Genomic DNA, 23,465 nt, shown 5'->3' with positions numbered 1-23,465 from the left:
CCTCATGGCTTCGGAAGGGGCAAACCCCCCTTCCATTAAACCAGGGGTGCAAAGAAGGAGAGAAGCAAAGTATTCCAGAAGAAGGTGCACTGCAATCATCCAGCCCCACAGAAAGCCACCAGGGAACCAGAACATGGATTGGGAACCAGGGAACCAGGACATGGATTGGGAAGGGGCTTTCCCCTTCTGGTATCACTGCTGGAACCCAGTTAAAACCACCATGGTGACCATCTTCAAAGCCAGCATGTCCATAGGAGCCCATGGGCATTGCTGCATCCGGCACACCATGTGCTTTTGCTGTTCCCTGGTGCCCTTGTGTCCCCAATAAATAGATCCGTTTGGGGTTATTAGGTACAAATCTTCCCAATACGAAAGCAAACTGGAAACAAAACAGTAACAGGTTGAAGACCCAAACCAACACACACACGAATGTGCAGACAGACGCCTGTCCTGCAGTGCTGAACGTCATCCACAGCTGGACAATTAAATACATCTTCAAGTCAGCCACATTTACACGTTAAATACATAGAATCCACTCGAACCTCACATGTAAACTTTGTCGGGTACCTTCTGAAGAGAAGTGTAATGTAATACCTAGATATTCAAGTACAAAGAGCCCCTGGATTGCTTTGTTTGCACCAGTGAAAGAACAAAACTAGAGGTTTTGGGTAATCTGGTTTGCAGCCTCTTTAGGGAACAAAGGTTAAGAGTGTGGAGCCTCAGGTAAAAACATTGGGATTTGCTGCTGACCTTTTATGTGTTAAAGGATCTGGTCTAAGAGGCTGGAAAATGATGGCACTGAGACTTTGTCCCCTGTTGTTTGTGTCCTGGCCTTGCTGCTGCTCTGGAGGGGGGAAGAAAGAGGTTACAGCCCATAGTGGCATTGCTCAGTGTTCTGGCTGTAGTGAGTTTTCCTCCTTCCCTTTCTCCCTAGATACCCATAGGCAGCATTTAGTGCAAGCCCAGGGATGTGCAGAGGGGTGGGAGGAAAGGATGCGGTCCCATAAGAGGAATCTAGAGCATCCTTTCCAGGGAAGACTTTGGTAAACACAAGCCACTTGGCAGCACAGTTCTTGATTCCACCTCATAATATTGCAGGTCACCACCATGGTCTGGAGCTAGCACTGGCAGGAGAGAACTTACTGCATGAAGTGGAAAGGAAGTCCCATTCTGCCCAGACCTGGATTTCTCTTCTCCAGCTCTTGGCAGTTAACCCTGACCTCGCAGGAAGACAATCCTATGAGCACAACTGTTGCTACCAACCTTATGTACCACAATGGGGCCTGTCTCATGCATGTTTGCAGGCTTCAGAGCTCAGTGGAGGAAGGGTCAGCCTAACAGCTATCCTCAGGGATCAGGATCCTCAAAGAGACCAGCCTGAGGGTTCTGGTAATAGGCAAGATGATCAAACCCAGTCACCAACCAGCCCTGTTCTTTGGCCTTTGAGTGACTGCTCCATTTGAACATCTAGTCCCTTTTATTCAAGGGAGCCTGACCAGCTTTTTGTTCTTCCTTTCATTATCAAGGGGACAAAGATATTTCCTAGCCAGGGCTCCCTAAGCTGGCGCAGCCTCAGTGCATGCTCCTTAGCACACATACTGCTCTCTGGGTCTGCAGAGGATGATGCTTTTGTGCTTTGCCCCATCCTCAGATTCAGAGAAGTTTGAGCTGCCGGGACGTGGGAACCAGCCTTTACAGAGCAGGATCCTTCCCTTTGCTTTGTACACCCCAAATTCCTCACCCTGGAGGAAAACCCAGTGAGAAAAGAGCCTGGGGGCTTTTCTATGCCTGGTTGTGGAGGCTTTCCTTCAGTCAGGCCTGGTAAAACTGCTGGCCAGGAGCTGGGGAGGTGTGAGGGGTGTCTGGTTCCTTCTCCTCGGCTTCCCACAGGTTGTCGTAGCTGAAGTCACTCTGGAAGCTCTGGAGCTCAGCATAGTCATGGTAGGCTGAGGAGTCGCTGTGTGGGAAGCTGGTGTCTGGCAGGTCATAAGTGCCAACATCCTCATCTGCAATAAAACAGAGCAAAGCACTCAGAGAGCTCCTGAGCAACCCAGTGGCTGCCTGCTCCTTTGCCAGCAGAGTACACATGAGGGTCAGCAAGATCAGAGCGCAGATGCCAGTGATCTAACAAAGTGGTGGAAGTGTCTGTGTGTCCATCCTCTGCTCTGGGGAGACCTACAGACTGTCAGACAGACGCAGGCAAGAGGCAGGGTGACACAGTCCCACTCCAGGGAAGCAGGAGGAAGAGTGGACATGTGTGAGTCCCTGTGCTCCCTGGCAGCCCTGCTTTGAATGTTCCTTATGGAGACAGACACCAGCGAGGCAGAGTGGGCTGCAGCACCCAGCGGGCCTCCCAGAAGTCTCACCTGGTAGCTGCAATGAAGGGCCCAGATGTTCCTCTTGCAGAGAAGAGATCTGAAAAGAAAGAGATGTATTGATGAGGATGACTTAGCACTGCAGTTGTAAGACTCCACACCAGGGAATCAGACCTCTGTTGGGTCCCCATCCCTGCTCCCCAAGATGCAGGAACCGACCACTATTCCAGCCTGGAGAAAGGTAGGACCCCTTGCATCCGCGTGTATTCCCCCTGCAGCCTCAGACTGCCTTTACAAACTCACATTTTCAAAGTAAGAAGCATCAGGAGGCCGCAGCTGGAGATGGCATGAGGAGCTGTACGGAGCCACAGGCACCTCTCTGCAGTGACTGGGCAGGGGCTGGCAGTTCCTCTTCTGCAGAGAGAGATGGTCTCTGCAGGCATTCACCTGTGCTGAGCCCGTCTGTCCATGACACTGTAGGAACTGAACCAAAACACTCCACATTTGATGCTTGCTATGGACAGATGGGCAGCACTGACCTGCTGCTCCCCACCTATAAACCAGCCCTGCTCTGACCAGACTTGGCAAACACAGGTTTTCTGCCTACCTTACAAAGTCTACTACATTCCAATCCTGAAAGCCTTAATGGGAAAGGAAGAATGGCTGCAGTTCCCTCACAATGACCCACAGAGGTGGTGGGAGTTGGCCAGATGTGAAGGCAGGAGGATGAAGACTACTGTCAGCTCAAGGGATGAAGGACAGAGACTCAGCATATTCCTGAGAGGTAAGTAAAGCTAGAAACACAGCCTTTAACAGACACTTATCATAGCTGGGATTTTTTGGGGTGGATAAAGGGGTCTCTGTGTCTGACTCATCTCTAGTTTCTGCAGACTGGATGATCACATCTCAGTCTCTGTTTTGTGGTTTCTGGCTCTTCCTGGGATTGTCATGAGCATCCAGTGATAAGACAGGGGAAACCTGTTCCCCTCTGACTCTGTCCTGGCTTGACAAAACAGAGAACCTGCCCCACCCCAAAATGCAGCTCCTACATCCAGCTCAGGCTCAGGCAGACAGCAGGAAAAGAAATGGCCTGAGGCATGATTTCTGGAGCCAAAAGCTTGTGTGCTGAGTCAAGCCCATAACCAGCAGCAGACACACTGGGTGCCTTTTTACCTCTTCCAGGAAGCTGGATCCTGCCACTCTGCGAGCAGCAGAGGAGTTGGGGGTATAGGGGTCTGCATACAAGGGGGAGCGGGGCATGGCTGGCTTCTCCAAAGAGCTGGAAGCTGTTGAGGGCTGACTTCCCACCAAGCTCCATCTGTTCAGCTAAAAGGCAGAATTGAAACAGAAACATGACATGCAGTTCCTTACTTGGAATTCATCCCCAGGAGGGATCAGAGTGGGGAATCTTCCTGCAGCTAAAGTCCCAAATGCTGTTCAGTCATGAGGGATGACAGGGCTGGCTTCCAACTGTGGCCATCTGTGCTGACAAGGGGACTTCCCTGGGTGTAAGGCAGATGCACACTCACTTGGCATCACACACTAAACTAGTGATGGACACACACTGGAAAGCTTGTGTTGGTTCAGGAATTAGTGCCCAGCATCTCAGGGCTCCAAGGTGTTGTTCTATTTGTCATGTTTAACCTCACTTCTCATGGACCATTTTCAAATGGAACTGGGTTTCACACCTTCCAGGTCAATTCTCCCTGCAAATAGCACTGTAAGGAAAGTGTGACCCATCCACCAGCTTCTCTGCTGCTTCATCCTTCCCATCCCCACCATGTCTAACCTAGGTCATGGAGTAACCTGGTCTAGTAGAACGTGTCCTTGTGGCAGAGGATTGGAACGGGATGAGCTTTAAGATCCCTTCCAACCCAAACTATCCAATGAATCTCTGTTGCAGCCCCCTTACATTACTGAGGTCCAGCCGTGGCAGGGGAGCTGCAGGGTGATGCTGCAAGTTGTGTGCACAGTATGGCTCATTGTACACTGAGGACAGGAGCTCGCCGTTGGGGTTCTCAGGAATGAGGCTGCAGATGTTTCTCTCTGTGTCCTGGCTGGGCAGCTGCTGGCCACAAGGTCCACATTTGCCCTTGGACTTCCTGGCACTGCCTCCCCTCCGCAGGTCCTGTGCCAGGCACTGAAACAAGAAGATAGACCCTGGAGATGGCTCTTCTCAGGCCAGCCCTGGGCTTACAGACCTTCCTGTAACCAGTGCAAGGCACTCCCCTGCTAGGGCATCATGCTACACTCATGCACGGTCCTGCAGTCTATGCCCCACGTGTTCCTCCCCATGCATGCACATACCCTTGGGCATACATATGCTGCACAGGATTAAAGGCTCTGCAGGGGCTCTGACACCATTACCTCCCCCCACAGGCTTTTACTCTAGGATTTTCTGACCTCTGAACAGCCCCATTTGCCCTTTTGCAATCTGTACCAACAACCCTAATGCAGATCAGAGTTTTGGGATGGGATTCCTCGGCAGACTTCTCCCTTATCAGCAATAACAAAGCTGAGCCAGGACAAATACAGGCTCCAGGCATGGATTTGCTACACTGCATAGCAAACACTGACCACCCAGCTCATGGATAAACTGCTCATAGGCAGTGCTTGTCCTCACATGCATCCCAGGCTTTTGGGGGGTTCACTTACATGGAGGGGCTGGGAATAGCCAGGGGAGAGGGGGTCTTCAAGCACCCTGCTCTCAGGCATCAGCACGAAGGACTGTCCATCCGGGAGAGAGCCACTGTTCTGGGAGAGGTGTGTTAAGGTTGTCACTCTCCCTCCTGATGCCCAGGAGTTGGTACAGCCGTCAGAAGCGAGGGACCCTCTCCCACTGCCAGCAAACTAGATGGGGGAGAAGAAGAGCATGTAGGAACAACCCTCTGGACACAGGCATGTCCCTCCCTAGTCCCATGTCCCACCACACAGCACTGTGACAACCTACAGCCAGGTTGAAGGCAGTAGGATGAAACCTACTGACAGCTCAGGGGATGCAGGACAGAGAGTCAGGAAGAACCTCCAAGGGAAGGGAGGACTTCAGCAATATGGGGAACACTAGCCACAGACTCAGAAATAGCCTTTTCCCAAGAGATTTACCTTCTACAGGCACTCAGTTACCCTGCTTTTGAAGGAATATAATACAATATATCCCTATATAATGTAATAGAGCTTCCAAATAATCTGCAAGGATCAACAGCTTCCCAACAACCTTCAAGCAGAGGACTTGAAGCAAAGTCTGCTGTGTCACCAGAGACAGGTAGCAAGATAGGTCAGCCAGGAGTGCTGGGAGACAGGTATTGATCAGCTTACAACCCCACAGTGTGTTACCTGGCCGGGATGCGGCAGCTTTGATCCCGAGAAACTCTCTGATCCGGAGAGGGAAGAGTCGGCATTTCGGAACTGGGCTGTTTTGAGGCAGTAGAGCCACTCCTGGTAATCCTCATAGCTGCGGCAGGTCACCCGGATGGAGTTGATCAGTCGGCCTGTGGAAACATCACTCACTGCTGTTACTGGGCTTGAGAATCCTTTTGCTTCATCCCTCCCCACTTTCTTCTGGGATCTGGAGAGCCTGTGCAGGGGCAATGGGAATGCTCTGTCTTCAGTGCTGACCTTTTGCATGTGGTCGACTGCAGGGCAGGGGCAACCACAGCCCAGATCTAAATGAGGGGGTGAGGGTGCTGCTGGCTCTTCCTACCAGCAAAGCCAGGGCACAGATGTTCCCAGATTTCCAAGCAGTTCAGTTCCCAGAGCTTGGATGCTAACCCAGAAACCCAGCTCCTTAGCAAAACCAACCCGGACCATCACATACCTTCTATCAAAAAGGAGGTTTTTTCATTCTCTTCAAAAAGCACTTGGATGGCATTGAGTGGCAGCTCACCCTGTTGGAGAGAGAAGAGGCTTAGGAGTGCAGAGCTGAGCACATCACAGCCCACGCCATACAGCAGACAGCGGAGCAGGGAGGACAACAAGCCTGCTTCAGGCTGGAGCCTCTCCTGGCACCTGGCTGGCACCTCTGTACTCTCATAGGTGTGGAGCACAGGCATGTTGGAGAGCTCTGTCCCCAGACTTACTGCAGGAATGAAGCCTCTGAAGTGGCACTTCCGTAAGCTCTGTCCTTACAAAGTCCCTCCTGAGCTGGGAAAAACACTCCTTCCCTTCTAGTCCTGTTTTCCACAGCTTCCCATAGTTTAATGACAGACCTCATGTTGCAAACATGGTCCTGAAGGAGGGTTTAGAGGTGCTGGATTGGGACTTCCAGCCTTGCAAACAGGAATGCCCACAATCCACACCCTGCAAAGCCTTACAAAGACAGGGTTGCACCCTATAGATGCCAGTTGGGTGAAACATGAGCTCCTGTGCTAGACTAGGGCACAGTTGTGAATGCCACTCCTGTGATCCCAGTGGGCTCTGCACTTGCATCCACATTCCTAATAGCAGGGCAGAGGAGCTAAATCAGTCTGTCATTGGCAAAACTGGAGTGAGAAGATACCATGTGCTATTCCCCCTGCATGCAATAGCACCTCTGTATGCACATCCACCACTGTCCTCTCTGCCATCACGCAATGTCCCATGCTCATCCCCCCGTCTGATGCTGTGCCAGGCCCAGCTCTCCAGTGATCCCCATGGGACTGGTAGGAATGGGACTGCCTGTTCCAGACCTGTTGTGCCCTGCTGCCAGGAGCCCCTTAAGTGTCATTGCTGAAGTTCAATTCCCTATGGGAATTAAACCTTGGCAGAAGGGCCAAAGGTCTCCTCTTCCTCTGGGGCTCCCCAAGCTGAACTTTCCTTCTGGAAATGAAACCAGAACTGGCATCCAACTCAAGGTCCTCAAGAGGTGCAACCATTCAGGATTCATTTGCCTTAAGTTTACAGGCTGCAAGGCAAGGTGTCTAGCAGAAACTCCTCCTCATACCCTCACTGCAAAGCTCTGAGGACCGTGGCTGACGACGTGACAGCTTTGCCATGAGCAACACGTGGGGCTCAACCAGGCGCTGTGGTTTGTGCTGGCCAGCTGCCTCTGCAGCAGCCTGCGGGCACAAGCGGCTGGCTGTGGTATTTCTCCTCCACCAAAGTGATTTATGGGCTGAGCAGCGCAGGGAGGCTGACCTCGCTAGGGAAAGCCCAGGTGATGCCCTGGGACTTGTTCTCCCCTTTTGCTGTAAGAAATCATGGAATGGTTTAGGTTGGAAGGGAGCTTAAAGCTCATCCAATTCCAACCCCCTGCCACGGGCAGGGACCCCTTCCACTAGAGCAGCTTGCCCCAAGCCCCATCCAATCTGGCCTCAACACTTCAGGTGGAACAGATGGAAGGCTGCATGTGGGGCGTTCTGTGGTGCCTGCTCCTGCTTCTCAGCTCTAGCACATTGGTGCCCTCCTGCCCCTAAGGATGACTGCATAGGGCTTCCCCTAGGCACCCAGCCCTCCAGCCTCCCTAAGGCAACAGCTCTTCATCCATGGGGACTATAGTCTCACCTATGGAAGCAGAGCAGCATCCCTCCAATAACACACCACAGAGAGCCCCTCCAGCCTTCCCTGGGCATGTCATGAACTTTCCCCTCTCCAGCAGCTCCCCTGTTGCTGATTTATACCTTGCCCAGGGCCTTTTCCCACCAGCAGTGAGCCAGAGCTGCTGTGGGTGAGCTCCATCCTTGGCATGCTCAGCCCCTGCCTTCCCCTTCCCTGCCCCACACACAGCACTTGGCAGCAGCAGCTCCTGTGGCTTGTCTGAAACTGGAGAACAAAAGGGCTGGGCTATTCCCTCACACACAAATTGTAGGGCTCAGTGTCTGCAGGCAGGGAAGGGAAGTTCATTTGCAGAAGCCCTGGGAGAAGCAAGGCTCCTGTGCCCTGACTTGCCTGTGGAAAATCAGGTTCCCAGTGCAGTGTCACAGGCTGGTGAATCAGCCCCTGTGCAGAGCCCTGCCATTACCCCAGCACTGAGCCGCCCAGGGACCCACGCTCAGCACCGTGGGAAGGGAACATTGCATGGCCAGGGCAAACAAATCTGGTTTAAGCTTTCAAAAGAGATGAGTTCATCTCTGAGCCCAGCCCAAGGCCCCCTTACGTATGCTCCATTGCCAGGAGCTACAAACGTGTTCCCAAAAACAAGCTCTGAGGTGTGTCACATAAGCCACCAGCTGCTGGAAAACACCCTTCAGTGTTGCACGGGGATGGAGGAGAGCTCCCACTGGTGTATGTGCCCTTCTTGCTGCAGGCACAGCATCTCCTCTGGCTGGGGGGATGCTCTATGCAGTCTTCCTTTGTGTTAAAAGCAGCCTGCATGGCTTGGGCCTAATGTAGACATAGTGAAATCATGTGAAGAAGGACCCCAGTGAGCTCACATTGCATTTCCCAAGCCCTCACTCTATGCAGGGTTTCCTTGTCACTGGCTCCTCTCTCGGTGGCTAGGAAGGATGCTGCACGTGCAGGTTCACAAACAGTTCAGCACTACTTTTGGCAAACAGGGCCAGAAAGCACAGGGCTGTTTAATAGCCATTGCAGTGATGACTCAGATGGACGTTGGCAATCACACTTCAGGGCCATTCAGACTGAAGGCAATGTGAATGCAGCTCCCATGGCCCACAGTGCTGCCTGTGCTGAGGCTCCCAGCATTGCTCCCACAAGCAAAGACACAGCAGTGCACTAGAGAAGCTCATCTCACATCCCTGGGGCACTCAGACCTCCACATCTTTGCTGGCCCTTCCACTGGTGCCCTTGTTCCACAGTGCCAGCAGCAGCCTCTTCTCTCTGCCCACCAGCCAACTAATGCCTTTAGCCTTCCCCACGAGCATCAGATGCGCTGCCTGTATATTACCTGCTTCCAAGTGGTCTCACAGAGCCTGGGAAGCAAACCCCCACTGGGATACTCTCTGGGGCTGTTCCAACTCCTGTCTTGAGCAGGCAAGCCGGATTCTGTGCCAGCATAACCACATAGAAACATGCCAGCCTCCCTCCTCCCAGAGACTCGAGATTCCTTGGCAGCCAGCTCCTTTCCCCGTGGGCTTTTGTAGGAGGGCAAGGTGTTTCTCATGGGAAGATAGCTTGCACCATCCCTCTGCCTGCTGGCAAGGGAGCAGCATGGAAGGAAAGCCGTTGCCAACACGGAGAGCACAAGGGAAACCAGGTGGAGAAGGAGCAACAAGCCAAAGAGGTGCTGAAACAGCTGCTGTGGATGGGTGAGAGCAGGGAGGTGCTGAGCTTACCTTAAAACAGAGGCTGTTTTGCTCTTCAGATACTATCACCAATGTGGACGGGTAAAGCACCAGCAGCCGGTCATGCTGCTCCTTGGAAAGTAAAGAGGAAGAGGGTTTCCTGTGAACAGCCAGGCAGGGCTCAGGTCCGGAGAGCCCTTCTCTTTGTCTGTCTGACAGCAGCCTGAGGCCACAGCATTGGAAACAGGGGCTCCATGGAGATCCCTGCCAGCTCCAGCTGCCAGCCCTTTTATGCACATGCTGTCCCCAGGCATCACTTCTGGGACACAGGAGCCATAAAAACCTTTTTCCATGCACCAGGATATAGGTAAAATGATCCTTCAGGGACACATTGGATTAGTGGCAGCAGGTAGGCAGAAGCCCACACTTGTCACTGCATTCTAAGCCTTGCTGACAGAAGGATGCTCCTCAGGGATGTGTCCTACCTGGAAAGGCAGATGCTGAAGCTTCACTTTTGAAACACAAAGGACATCGCCTAAGGATTCCCTTTGGGTCCCTCTCCAGTCCTGGACAGGCATGTTCTGCACAGACCACCGCAGCTCCTCCTTCCCTATGGAGCTCTGTTTCCAGTCATTCTAGGGACAGGAGCGAAACTGAGAAGCAGGGTAGACATGTCCTCCCCTAAGAGTTCAGGCAGCACACAGCACATCTCAGGACATGTCTCAAGTGTGGCAGAAGCAGGAAACAGTAAACAAATCTGTGCAGGAGTTAGTTTTCCCACCAGGACTGAATACTTGGTACCTAGCATCATCTGTACCTTGCTTTTCAAAGGGGAATACCTCTGTTTTACAAGTGGGGAGATGGAGACAGGGAGGGAATAAAACACCCCACAGAGACTGGAAGAGAAGGCAAGTCTCTGGAGTCTGGTTTTCCAGTCCCTGGTCCCAGTCTCCTTCTCCTCCAGATGTTTTGTAAACTCGGGATCATTGCACAAGCAGCCAACTGTGTGAGAACTCCTCTGAACCAGCCCCAGACCTCTGCCCCTTCAGGGGCTGTGGTGGTGGCACCTCAGGGTCACAGATCTCCCTTCCACACACACCCCTGCCTGGCCCTATTGCAAAACCTTCTTTTTTGCTCCCTACACCTCAGAGGAGGATGCACAAAAGCCAAGCTCCTAAGTTAGAAGCTGTTGTTAGGTCTTAGCAGTAGAGAGCATCCCTAAGGTTGCTATTCAGACTGAAATCTCACCTCACTCTGGTGCTGATGGCACAGCCCTAGGACCCTAAAGCACACTTCCTCCCCAGGCAGAACATTCCAGAGGCTGCAGAGATTATCCCTCCCATTGAATGTAGCAGGAGCAACACAGCATCCCCCCAGGCAGCCCAGCTCTGTCCAGCTGAGCACACCTCATCATCAAAAGACACCAACCTGAGAGAGGAAGGGCAATCCAAGGCTTCCTCCATTTAGCTGGATCTGCTTCTCCAAGTGATAAAGCCACTGCTTCAGCTCTGACTCAGTGGGGCAGAACACGATAAGGGGATTCAGCAGAGGACCTGGGTATGTGAGACACAGGATGAGCAGAGCAGATAAGGGCACCAACTGCAGCATCAACAAGTAAAGAGCTGGCCAGAGCTGTCACACTCAGCACATCACACATGGACTGCCTGTCAGTGCATTGCTCTGTCAACACCAGCCCTTCCTACCACTACCATCCCAGCAGGGATGACTCCAGCACTTTCCTTCCACCAGCCACATCTCACTCTGACCATGAGGCACTTTTCAGCCCAAATCCAGGCCAGGAACAAGAACCAAAGACAGTCCAAAAGTCAATATTGACATCAAGAGACAGATTTCAGCTTTTAAAGTCCATAGCAGCTTGTGAGAAGCATCTCTGCAGGCAGACTATCACGCTGTGCTGCTGCAGACAGCCCAACTCAATGCGAAGTTTCATGCTACTTCTTACTTTTACTTTGGCACTCAAAATGTAGAACACTGGTAGCTTCCTGACACTCTTTATTTAGTGCTTCACCAAATACAATCTGTACCAGACAAGCTAAAGCTGCTCTCAGACATACTCTCGAAGGGAGGCACAGCCCCTAAATCTTGTTGATGTGAATGTTTCCAGCTATCATTCACTTACCAGCACAAGCAGAGGTCTCACACACCCTCTGCTATTCACTACAGACACAACTTGGTGACGTGAAGGATCATTTCTGCCAGGCTGCAGGATGTGTGTTGTGATTAATGATTTACCTGTGATCTCATGTTAAAGCATACTTGATGCATGCTCGGTAAGATCTGGCTTTGAGGGACTTGCAAGCATTCAGATAAGCAAGTGTCCTGGGTAAAAGTGGTACTTTGCCCTTCTGTGGAGCTTTTCATCCCGTAATTCCTGCATTATGCATGAACAATTGTTACTGGTGACTTTGAAACACTACTGTCTGACAGGAAATGCACTAACACAGACAGAGCAGGGGTGGGGAAACTGAGGCACAGACTCCCTGAGTGACTTTCCATAACCTCTCTATTCAGATCCACTCCAGTCATTAGGTGTCAAGCATTACTGAGCATCCAAGTGCCTGTTTGCCATCGTGGCATCTTGTCTCCTCTTGCCTTGGTTTCCCAATGGGGATAAGGGGATTCCCTACTTCATAGAGCTGCTATGATGGTATAAAGGTGCTAGCTTTATCTAGATATTCTGAACAGTTCTCTGGGCATCCAGGTCCCTATGGAAACAGCAGGAATTTTGCTGGGAGGGCATGACCCTTACCATGGCACTGCTTGCTCTGCCACCCCCAGCCTTTCAGACATACCCTGAGGGCTGTTCACATTGCCACATCTAAACAGGGCCCCAAAGGAAGAGAAGTGAGAAAAGGAACTTCTGCCTAAGCCTGAAGCCTCAGACATCCCTGAAGCTGGTGCAGGGAGCTGCTGGGGAGGCGGTGAAGAGGCTGCTGCTCATTCTCATTCAGTTCCTGCCATTTCCCTCAGCCCCAAGGGCACATTTGTGACAGGGCTGTGACACAGCCATGCTGAGCAACCTGTGCCGGCCCTCGTGCTCTTTTCTTCTGCCCTGTCCTTCCTCTTTCCTTGCAAATGCTTCAGGATGAACACTGGAAGTGAGAAAACCCTTTCCCAGAGCAGCAGCAGACTATTCCCAGCCAGATCTCTGCCTGGTGACACTAAAAAGCTGCCCCATTTGTAGAGGAGGGAGAGGTAACTCGAGGTGCTCAAGAACTGCATCAGAGAAGGACCACGAAGCCAAGGTGACAGCAGCCATCATCCACTTCACCATCCTGATGCACCCATGATGGCTCTGAACGCTGCCAGGCTTGGTTCTTATGCTCCACCTCCATGCACCCAGTGATCTTGCCGGCACCTCTGACGTACTGAACAAGCCTGGGAAGCACAGTTTATAGGCAACTGCTGACGCCATGGGATTGCACAAGGGAATGGATGCATGTCTTTTGTGTCTCAGGCTCATGAGACAAAAGAATTCCACCCTCAGCCTGTGTGGGGCCACAGACAAGGCTCTTACCCCCTCCATTCATTGATTCCACCCCCTGAAGCTCCACTGATGCCACTGATCTTGAGGAAGCTGCTCTAGCGGAAGGGTTGGAACTGAATGAGCTTTAAGGTCCCTTCCAAGCCAATCCATTCTATGATTCTCTGGTTTCCTTGTGTCACTGCTTCCTTCATAGACAGCACTCTGTCAGAAGGGCCTCAGTTTGCTCTTTCCCTCTTTTCCCCCCTTTTTGCATAAACCCAACAAAGCTTGAGGCAATTTTCCACCCAGCCACACTCCTGCATGTTTTAGTACAAGCAGAACAAGTCCACCCACCCCAGGGCAGACACCCCTGACTGGTTATGCATGGGAGAAGCTTTCCTTCACTTTGCAGACTCCCAGAAAGGGCTGTAGGACTCTGCCTAGAACAGTGCAACCAGCCCTTAAAATCCATGGGTTGCATGTCCCAGCTCCTCTTTATAATGGATGTAATCTTTTCATTTGAGTGGTCCTTGTATAACCTTCTCCCTATCAGAGGACACCAGAGGACACACACGGGGCCTAGGACACAGATGAGCTTTCTTGGCTCTGCATCATCACTTCCTTCTGTGCAGTTCATGCTTTAACTACTACTCTTGGGGGCTTGCAACTGCTGTAATTCAGCAGTGACTAAGCCAAAAGAAGCCTCCAGCCAAGCTGCAGACAGGCTGTTATTCCAGGAAAACCCTGTAAAGCAAGTTTAAAAAGCCTGTGGATAGAGAAGTGCTGGGGAAGAGAGAAGTGATGTTGGGTCCTGGTGTTAACAGCAGAGGTAACTCACCTCTCAGTACTGTTGCCCCCCAGAGTCTCTTCCTCACCTCCAGGTTTATATGGTCACAAGAAGTGGGAGCAGGAGTTTTATCCCATTCCTTCATCCAAAGAGAACTGTCACTCTATGTCCTGAGCACTAACCAGCTGGAGCACAGGAGCATCCTTCCTCTGCACTCCCTATTCATTCCCTTCCCTGCCTGCAGCCCTGGACATCACTGGCCAGCAGTTTAGAACCAGGGAAGCCTTGATAGGAAAGCTGGAAATGCTGGAAGAGCTTCAGATCTCTGCAGCCTCCTTCCACCACATGCTCTTCTCTGGGACAAGGTCAGAGCAGGACAAAGTGCAGGGACAGTTGTGATTCATACAGCCTCTGTTCTCTGCTCAAACCAAACCAAGAGGCACTGACCTGCAATGCGGAAAGCATGGTCCTCCTGCCCCGTGCTCTTGCCAGTCTCCATTTCACACACAGTCAACTCTTTCAAAGGCAACAGTCCCTGCATAAGGAGAACACACCATTATTTTGAGGGGCAGAACATTTCCTTTACATTCCAAATCCTTCAGTTTTAAGGGAAACCTCATTAGCATTACATGGGAATGACCATAAAGCAAAACTGAGCTGCCCAGTTCTATACTCCAGTCCTTCTAACTCTATACTCCAGTCCTTTTTAAACAAGCACTAATACTGATTGCTGTAATGTCTAGGGGCCAGTGTTGGCACATTAATTCCTCTTTAATTCCTCTACAATTAATAAAGCAAAGAGCTGTTTTTAAAGTAGATGGGAGATCTTGTAAGACAGTTTGCACTGTGACATGTGTCTTTCCTCTTGAAGGAAAGCCCTTAGGAAAACATGCTCTCATCCCCTGAGGGATGCCCTACCTGGTATGTGAGTCCATTGGAGCCCATAGACTGAAAGTACAGGTAGGACTGGAACAGCTCCAAGAAGCAGTCATTCACCTCCTGCAGAAAACACATATTTTGGGGTTTATCTCAGGTCATCTTCCTCATCCCAGCTTCCCTCTGTACCTCACACTGGTCTGTGCATGGAAAAGGGTGCTTATCCAAGGGCCACCACCACATCACTGCTGCAGATCTGAGCATGGAAGCATGACCCAGGTCCCCACTGGGATAGGAACCAGTGTCACCAGCCACTGCTGGGAAAAGAAACCCCACAAACAGGTGCTGCAGCTTACCTGGCAGTGCTGGAACTTAAACTTGACCTTGGAGTAATAGATCATCTTGCCCAGATTCCTGACAACTGTTTTCCTCCGTCCCTTCTTGAACAGGCTGGGGAACCTCTGGTCCAAGTTCTCCTTCTGGTTTTCCTGGTTCTGAATACTCTGTACCAAGAATTCCAGATAAAAACCCCATCAGAGCCAGTGGGATGATGTCTGCAAGAGACATTCCCAGAACATCTTCCCAGACGGGTTCCTCAGAAAGGCTCCCTGGGCATGTGCCCTGGCCCGGCTGTTTGTTGTTGGGTCTCCATGCCAGCGCCGAGCTGGGGTTTGGTTACTTCATTCTCCCTATGCAGGGGGAGAGAGTGACCTGAAGGGAGGCTTTCTGGGTTGGGAAGAGGAGGTGCAGAGCACACCCTACATTTAGGATATCCCTGCATGATCCCCTGCCATCCTGATCAAGTTGTCTGCAACAAGGACTGCTCAAGGCTGAGCAAGCACAGCTTGCCTTCCACTGGGGTTAGTGGAAAGGGTTCTTTTGCTCTGCTTCCACCTGGATTCCTCAGCATTCCCATCTGGTAGAATCTGTTGTTCCAGACACCCAGATCCTTTTGAGGCAGAGTCCCACAGCCATATGAGAAGATGCAAGGCTCTGAGTTGAGAAGCTGCGTATTCTCAGTGCAAAAGGGCAAGGGAAGTCTGCATGAGGCTGATGTGAGAGGGAGACAGCACTTAGGGCTGACGCATTCCCTTAATTCCTGCATTCTGGTTGTATGGAAATTCTTCCTTTTGTGTCACAGCACAAACCCACATCCCTATGGCACTTTGCTACTCACAGACCAGGGCTGCTGTTGCACTGTGGGCATGGATACAGGGATGAAAAGCTCTCCCTGCAGTTTCTTTGGGAAGAATGGTTTTGTTCCAGGGTCTCGGCTGACATCCTTGGGATAAGGGAATGGCTGTATGCCAACAAGGCCATATTCCCCTCAGGTCTACACCCCACTGGAGTCTTAAATGTCAGCTTTGTTAGCCACATCAGGCCCTGGGTATTCATTCCCAAGCAAAGGAGGAAGGCAGGAGGGAAAGGTTAGGTCCCAGTCCCCAGACTGTGGGGCCGCCTTGGTGGGACCCCTCGGGATACTTCCATGGCCACGCTGGAGCTGGGATACAGGGGTAGCAGTGACATGCAGCTCCCCATATCCAAACAGCATTTCCAGGAATGAGCATGGAGAGGGCTGTGGGGCTCCGCATGGATCCAGTGTCAGCCATCACCCTGTGCACCAGCACTTCCAGTGCTTCCCAACCTGCCCATTCCCAGTGCACTGTGCCAAGGAGACAGCTGCGTAAGCTCCGTGATAAATGGAGAGCAGCAGAGCTGAGCAGAGCTGTCTGCTGGGGCCTCCGTGACTCAAGCCTCTGGCATGAGGTTAACCCCCCTCAGCCCCAGAGCAGGGCCAGAGGGGAGCTGGTAACCTAATGCTGTCCCTTTCACCTGCAAAGCTTGGGGCTCCTGCCACTGACTGGAGGAAGCTCATTTAAAGACACCCATTAACCCCTTCTCTGCTCAGCTCCATGCAGATCCCACGTGGAGCACCCCTGGAGGTGGGAACCTGCTGGCTGCCAATTCCTGCTCTCACCAAGAGGCAATTACACGTAGGAAAAGATTACATGTGTGCTCCAAGCTGCTGTCAGAACAAAGAGCAATGGATCAGCTGACAGCAATAACAAAACACTGCTGGGATAAGGGAGAGGATAAAGCAATGGAATGATGGACACAGCGACAGCAGCAGCACCACCAGCTGCATGGGCAGTGCGGCTGCCCGGAATGCAGCAGCCAAATTCCCATGGAAAACATAAGGCCCCAAGAAGTAAAAGCAACCATGGAGCTGGGAATTCAGCAGGGGTTTAGGGAAAGAGCTCAGCCAACCTGCAGGCTTCCATAGGGATCCTGGCAGGGTCAGGAGGGAAGGGGAAAGCTTCTACTTCCATGGTTCATGGGGAAAGGAATAAATGAAGTGGAATACCTCCTGCTCCCAAACAAGAATCAGGAAGCTCCAGCTTGCAAGGCCTTGCAGGAAGGCTGAGATGATAGTGGATAAACATGGCGAAATCTCCAAGACCATGGACATCTTGTCCATGATCACATAGCTGCACTCTGCTGCCCTTTTGGCTGTAGGACCCTTCTGACTCAAGTCACACCAGTTTTTCAAGCCCCAGTCTTATCACTCATGATCAGACATTGTGGGTTTGCAGAAAGAAATGGGGCTCTTCATGTCTGTTATATTTTTTTCTCTCCTGGTTTTTTCTTTCCACCAATTTCTTGTCCTTCCCTGGAGTGCCACTGTTAAATCCCAAATGGAAGTGCACATGCAAGGAGCTCATCTGTTTTGTCCATACAATCCCAGACTGGTTTGAGTTGGAAGGGACCTCAAAGCTCACTCAGTTCCAACCCCTGCCATGGGCAGGGACACCTTCCACTAGAGCAGCTTGCTCCAAGCCCCTTCCAAGCTGGCCTTGAGCACTGCCAGGGATGAGGCAGCCAAGTCCATCTGCAATGCCTATGGTTTCTTTGCCCTCTATTCCCAGAAGCAGGCTGTCTAGCACTGTAAGGTTAACCTTTGTAAAGTTAATGGTACTTCCCACAAACTCCTCATCATCTGCTTAGGTCCAATAGCAATTTCCCAGGATATGGATTACTTGCCTCTGGAGAAAACAGCTCCTGCTGAGTCTTAGATGTTTCTTGGCTCGAACCCACAAGTGCATCCCTTTGCTCTTTGAGGGATTGAGACACATCTGGCCAGCCCCCAGAAAGCAGCACTGGGAACCCCATGATGTCCTGCGGGAGTCAGGGACCAGAGCTATCACAGCCTCCTCCATGCGCATCACTTATCTCCCTGGCCCATGCATCCCCTGGAACCATGGGGATGTCTCAGAGTGCAGCCAAAATGAAAGGGGATTGGCATTTCTCATACCTCTGAAATCCTCCCAGCCTGCTGCTTACTCCCCTGGCTGGGCTGTGCTGGTGCCAAGCTCTCTCTTCCCCCATTCCCATCCTGCTCAGTGCTGGCTCTGTCAGCTCAGCTGGGTTTGAGGCAGTGCAGAGCATTGGCAAGCTGCTTTGTCTCTGGGTTCAGGGAAGCAGCAGGGCTCTGGCAGTGCAAGTGCCCTGACACGTTCTCCCCCTGTCTCCAATGCCTCATCCTACAGGTAGAGCAAGTTAATCATTAACCTGCCTCAGCCCCTGCAGACCCCAGTGACTCCCAGCTGAATCACAGCCCTGGCAGCAGGAAGAGCTCAGCCTCTCGATGTGCCCTGGGGCTCCCAAAGCTGCTGTTTAATGAGAAAGGCAGCAAATGAGAAGCAAGGCTCCCCTGGCACATCCTTCCCTCTTGCGTCTGCTTGGGCTTCATAGGAGCTGGAACTGGGAGGTGTGGGAACCAGGGCATGAGGCTGGTGGGAGCCAAAGGTGCTGGTTTCATGGCAGGGTCCAGAGGGAATGGGATTTGCCCCAGCCCCGAACTGCCTGCCACGGCCCGAGGTTTGGGGATCCCATCTCCTCTGAGATGCATCGGAAGAGTCCTGTGCTGATGGTCCCTTTCTATCCCACCCCCTGTTATCCTAGCCCTTCCTGCTCTGGGAGGTGGTTCTCCTGAAAAGGCAGGAATGGGAAATGGGCAAAGCCAAGGCTTTCTCCAGGCCACACAAGAAGCTTGTGGCTGAGTTTGAATCCCATGTGCCCCAGGCAAGGGTAACATCCAACCGATCTCTCCACCCTCCTTCCTTCCCTGGAGAGATCCCACACTCTCCTATGCTCCCAAATGAGCAATTCTGCAGTGACCTTTGTTCTGTCAGCCCCAAGATCCGCTAACATGACTACTTCTCCGGCAGAAGGATCCAGGATCCATCTAGGACCTGGTCCCATCCTTTGGGATGCCAGCCGAGTCCCGCAGGGAACCATGCCCACACCACATTCCCATTACTCCCATTCACAAAAAATAGGCAAGAGCATGAAACATTCCCAGCTCCCCTGTGCTTCCCACCTCAACACAGACACAGGTCCCAATAGAACGGATGGCACCGTCCCAAGACCACCTCATAGCCAGGAGACGGATCCCAGCCCTGCCCCTTCTCAGGCTCACATGAGGAAAAGCAAAAGGGTTGGAAAGAGCCAAAATGGGAGAAGCTGCATGGAAAGGGACTGAAGAGTCCCTGCTTGTAGGGAGCAGATTTTGGGACCTCTGCAGCAACCTAAAGTACATGAGAAATGTCCAGCACCTCATCACCAGTGAGATCCACCTAACCTGCAGCTTGAAACCCAAGAGATGATGCCCTGCTGCTGACCTGCTCTGAAATCAGCTCTACTAGCACTCTGTGCCTCAGTTTCCCCTTCCCCTATATCCACATGTCTTACTGAAATGCAGTGGGGGAGATGCACGCACATACAGCCAATGGGCCCCAAAGCTCAAGCCACATCCCTGTTTTACCCAAAGGGGCTGAGAACACATCCTGGGGTTCATCATTTCACCTCTGCTTTCCCTGAGCAGTGCTGGGAAATGGGCCATATGGCCACAAGGCTGGTATGTGCCTGGGACAGACCTGCCCTTCCTGCTTACCTTCCCAAGGCTTATTGCTAATACGCTGCTGCTCCATCTCATTCCAGCGTGGGAATGAATCATCCCACCTTTAAATGCTCGCGTTGGTTTTCCCCTTCTTTCACAGGCTACCCAGTAACAAAAGAACCGAGAGCAAAGGGGATGTGTGGGGGATATTCCCACCATGCTGCCTGCTTGGCTTTCAGCAGCATCCTCCCCCCCATCATATGTTTTGGATGATGGTAGGGTCACCACAACACCTCCATGGGGATGTTGGGGCACAGGGCTCATCCCTCCCTGAGATAGCCCTGCTCCTACCTCCAGATCCAGACCCATCCTCCTTCTGATGCACAGCACTGTCCTTGGGTGGGAATAATCTGTGGGAGCAGTGGGGATGGGGTTGGATGTGTTTGTACTTGCCTTTCCTGGAATATACTGCAGGATTTTGTCTGTGGTCGTATCTCTCTCCTGCCCTCCTTCTATCCCAAAAAAGCTGGGCAGCTTCTTCTTGCCATTTTGTCTAGAGAAGGGAGAAAAGAAACCCAAAACACACACATGCAAACGCACATCTAGGCTGATGCACACTGAATTCTGCCCTAGAAATCAGGAAGCCATAAAACTAAGCACGCAGTTTGTCATGGGCTTCCTCATCTTCCCAGCCTTGCAGAACTGGGATGGGGTTTGTGCTGCACTTGTTGGCGTGTCTTTGCCTTTGCATCACCAAAGGATCAGATGGGCTCATTGGTGTCTCCAAATCAGTGCAGGGACCAGATGTTCCATTGCAAAACAAAGAGCACACCCAATCCTGACAGCTACTCCAAAGCCCCTGGAGTGGAGATGCATATGTGCACATACACCACTATATAGCCACAAAGAGGCTTGATTTCTGTTTTGGTGGGTTTCCTCTTTCCTTGTGCTCTTTGCAGAGCAGTCACCAGTGCTCTGCTGGGACTTCCCAGGAGTTGCTCCATCTCCATCAGATCTGGTGTTCGGCTCAGCAGGAACCAGGCTTATCTCCATGGAGAGTGTGGGAAGTGGGAGTCCTCAGGGACAGGAGGTGCTCTGGGGCTCAGCTGCTCCCCTGCAGCCACCCAATGTCAGCCCCCCAGGGTCCACATTCCCCAAGAGATCCCCCCTCTTTTATCCCCCGGGTTTGCTCCCAGTTTATAGCAGCACAGGAGGCCAAGGGGACAGTGTCAGTGTCTCCTTTTGATTAGAAACCCCCCAGCTGAGCAGAGTTTATGGGGTTTGTCTCAAAGCCTAGCGTGTAGCATAGTCAGGGCCAGCAAGATTGTGAGCAATCACCCTGGTTCCCAACAGAGCTTCTTTCCAGATGGAGCATTTAGGATGGGGAGAGCTCTGCTTTGTGTATGCTTAAGTACTGGCAGGTATGGGAGCATGGGAAAGGCTGGAATCATAGTCATGGAATAACAGATTATCTTGGGTTGAAGGGACCTTAAAGGTCATCCAGTTCCAACCCCTGCCATGGGCAGGGACACCTCTCACTAGGGCAGGTTGCTCAAGCCCCATCCAACCTGGCTTGTTCCACACTCCCCGCCAGGCTGAGGTCCATCAGCGGGTACCTGAACGCTGCTCTGGCCAGCCCAGCACCAAAGATCCCAAAGGATTTCGGGGACATTTCCAGTTGTGCCCTCACTCAGGGTTCCAAACGCAGCTCAAGGGGCAGAGTGTTGGGATTCGGGTCTTTACCCTGAGCTCCGAGGAGGTTGGAATGTCATTCTTTCACAACAGAGCACCACGACTCCGGTGTCATGAGTGAAAACATCGCAGGCAAAACAAGGAGTGTCTGCTCTGCACCTCGCCCTGCCTGCTCCATGGAGGAGAGCTTTAGTTTTCCAGCTGAAATCCACTAAATCACACTTCTCCCAGGGGCAATGTGCTCGGATACTCTTCTGCCATAGCGCTGGAATTCCCTTCCAGCCACTTGCGGGGCGCTCATTGCAGCGCTCATGCACTGCCCCATGAATCCATGCAAACCCCGTTTCTGCTGAGCACACAATTCCTGGCTTTCCCAAGCGGGGCTCAGCCCCATCCTGCACGCTGCATCCCACGGGAAAAGGCAGCACCGCTTGGAAAGCGGCGCAGGGTAAAAGCCAAGTGTACTTACTCCTTCTTCAGCGAGGGCTTCCTTCTGAAAGAGCCTCGGAGCCTGCCGGGTGCTTGAGGAACACAGGTTATGTTCCCCATGCCGGCAGCGCCCGCTCCGTGTGCCTGGGTCCGTGTCTGTGTCTGTGTCACGCAGGCGCTCCCCTTCCGCCCGCCGTGAATGGGGTGGGTGTGAGCCAGCCGAGGCTCCGAGCTGAGGTTCCTGCCCCTGCCCCTGCTCCTGCCCCTCTCTCCCTCCCCGCTCCACGCTGGGAGGAGCAATCCAGGCCCCGGGAATTGCGGGCAGGAGGGCATCCCTGCGGGAGCGCTGCCCCGCAGCCCCGCTTCATGGCCCCGCAGCCCCGTTGCATTGCCCCGCAGCCCCGCTGCATTGCCCCGCAGCCCCGCTGCATTGCCCCACAGCCGCGGTCCGGTTTGGGATGGGGCTCGGAGGTTTCTCCGGGACGAACCGGTGTCCTCAGGCTGGTGAAGCCGGCTTCAGAGCGCAGTTTTCCTGGAAAGAGGAATTAAGCGCAGAGTTCTCTGCCTGCCAGTGCCTAAAGGGGCTGCAGGAAACCTGGAGAGGGGCTTCTATGAGAGCAAGTAGGGACAGGACAAGGGGAATGGCTTTAACCTGCCTGAGGGGAGACTGAGATGAGCTCTTAGGCAGAAGCTGTTCCCTGTGAGGGTGCTGAGGCACTGGCACAGGGTGCCCAGAGAAGCTGTGGCTGCCCCATCCCTGGCAGTGTTCAAGGCCAGGTTGGACACAGGGGCTTGGAGCAGCTGCTCCAGTGGAAGGGGTCCCTGCCCGTGGCAGGGGCTGGAGCTGGAGGAGCTTTAAGCTCCCTTCAACCCAAACCATTCCATGAATTAAAAACCCAGCAGTGATTAAAGTGACCATCACACACTAAGATTCCTCACTGGCAAACAGGACAAAGCTGGAGTCCCTAATAAATGCCTCTGGAATGTTACTTCAAAAGGAAATTGATCACTGATCAGCTCAACCAGCTGCAAAAAGGATGCAGAAAGATAATAGCAGTGCTTGATTGGTGTTTAAGCTCAGGTGGTTGTGTTAGTTGAAAAAGTCCCAGCCTGGATTAAGGTGAATCAAACAGCATAAAAATATAACAAATAAACAGGTAGTATGCATTGAAATCTAGGAGTTATAGGAAATTAGTAAAGGAAGCAAAAAGGGATGTATGTGACCACGTAACTAAAGGGATATTTATAGAGGAAATGCTTTCAAAGATTCCTGACCATGATATGAAACCCTTACTCTGTGGAAATAGAAATAACACGAATGAGTAGTTAAGGACAATCCCAAAGGTAGATGCAGAACAACTATTCCTGTTTCATAGCTTGGAATAAACACAGGCAGCATAGTCATAGGAAATGACAAACTCCTTTTCATCCCATGGGCCTGCGGGTGAATGCTGCAAAGCCAACAGAAAACTTAGATCAGAAGGTTCAGAGGATTCATGTCAAGACCCGAAGAACAACGATCTTACACCAAAGTCTTGCAGGACCATGGGATTCAGGAAGAAACTGCTTAAGTTAATGGGGATGCTGCTATTTCAACAGATAAAGTATCCTGGTAGTTATGGGTTTGTCGGTGCCACTGATCCCTAGGAAAATGATGTAGGAGCTGTTAGGGAGTTTGATTCACTTTAAGAATTAAAGGAGGAGAATCTAGTTAATACAAATCAACTTGGGGCTATGGAAATTAGATCTTGTCCAAGCAATTGAATTGCAGTTGGAAAACATCAGGTTTAGTTAATAGAAACAGTGCTGATCTAAGGGATGA

At 52.0% G+C, this 23,465-nt stretch overlaps 1 protein-coding gene across 1 annotated transcript; it reads right to left on the bottom strand.

Annotated features, from left to right (window-relative positions):
* Positions 1-377: 377 nt before the first annotated feature.
* PLEKHN1 (pleckstrin homology domain containing N1) lies at positions 378-21,874 on the bottom strand. Its single transcript, XM_031044283.2, has 16 exons — positions 21,684-21,874; positions 19,976-20,075; positions 14,979-15,125; positions 14,665-14,745; positions 14,194-14,281; positions 10,901-11,025; positions 9,958-10,107; positions 9,524-9,604; positions 6,130-6,199; positions 5,649-5,803; positions 4,971-5,165; positions 4,228-4,455; positions 3,489-3,641; positions 2,619-2,798; positions 2,367-2,415; positions 378-2,006 (listed from the first exon to the last, which is right to left on the bottom strand). Exons 1-16 carry the CDS (start codon positions 21,761-21,763, stop codon positions 1,813-1,815), a joined length of 2,076 nt encoding a protein of 691 aa, XP_030900143.2. The 5' UTR covers positions 21,764-21,874; the 3' UTR covers positions 378-1,812.
* Between the last annotated feature and the right edge of the window lie 1,591 nt (positions 21,875-23,465).

This window comes from Melopsittacus undulatus, chromosome 12 (assembly GCF_012275295.1).
Source record: "Melopsittacus undulatus isolate bMelUnd1 chromosome 12, bMelUnd1.mat.Z, whole genome shotgun sequence".
In the NCBI taxonomy this organism is placed as follows: domain Eukaryota; kingdom Metazoa; phylum Chordata; class Aves; order Psittaciformes; family Psittaculidae; genus Melopsittacus; species Melopsittacus undulatus.
This window is presented reverse-complemented; position numbering and strand designations above follow the sequence as displayed.

Bases quoted from the DNA above. Each gene is read 5' to 3' on its own strand.
- PLEKHN1 (XM_031044283.2), bottom strand. From the start codon at position 21,763: ATGGGGAACATAACCTGTGTTCCTCAAGCACCCGGCAGGCTCCGAGGC. The intron at 10,108-10,900 runs GTTGGTGTCTTT...TCCTGTCCCTAG, and splicing joins GATTGCCCTTCCTCTCTCAG to AATGACTGGAAACAGAGCTC. The intron at 9,605-9,957 runs GTAGGACACATC...TTACTTTCCAAG, and splicing joins TTCAGCATCTGCCTTTCCAG to GAGCAGCATGACCGGCTGCT.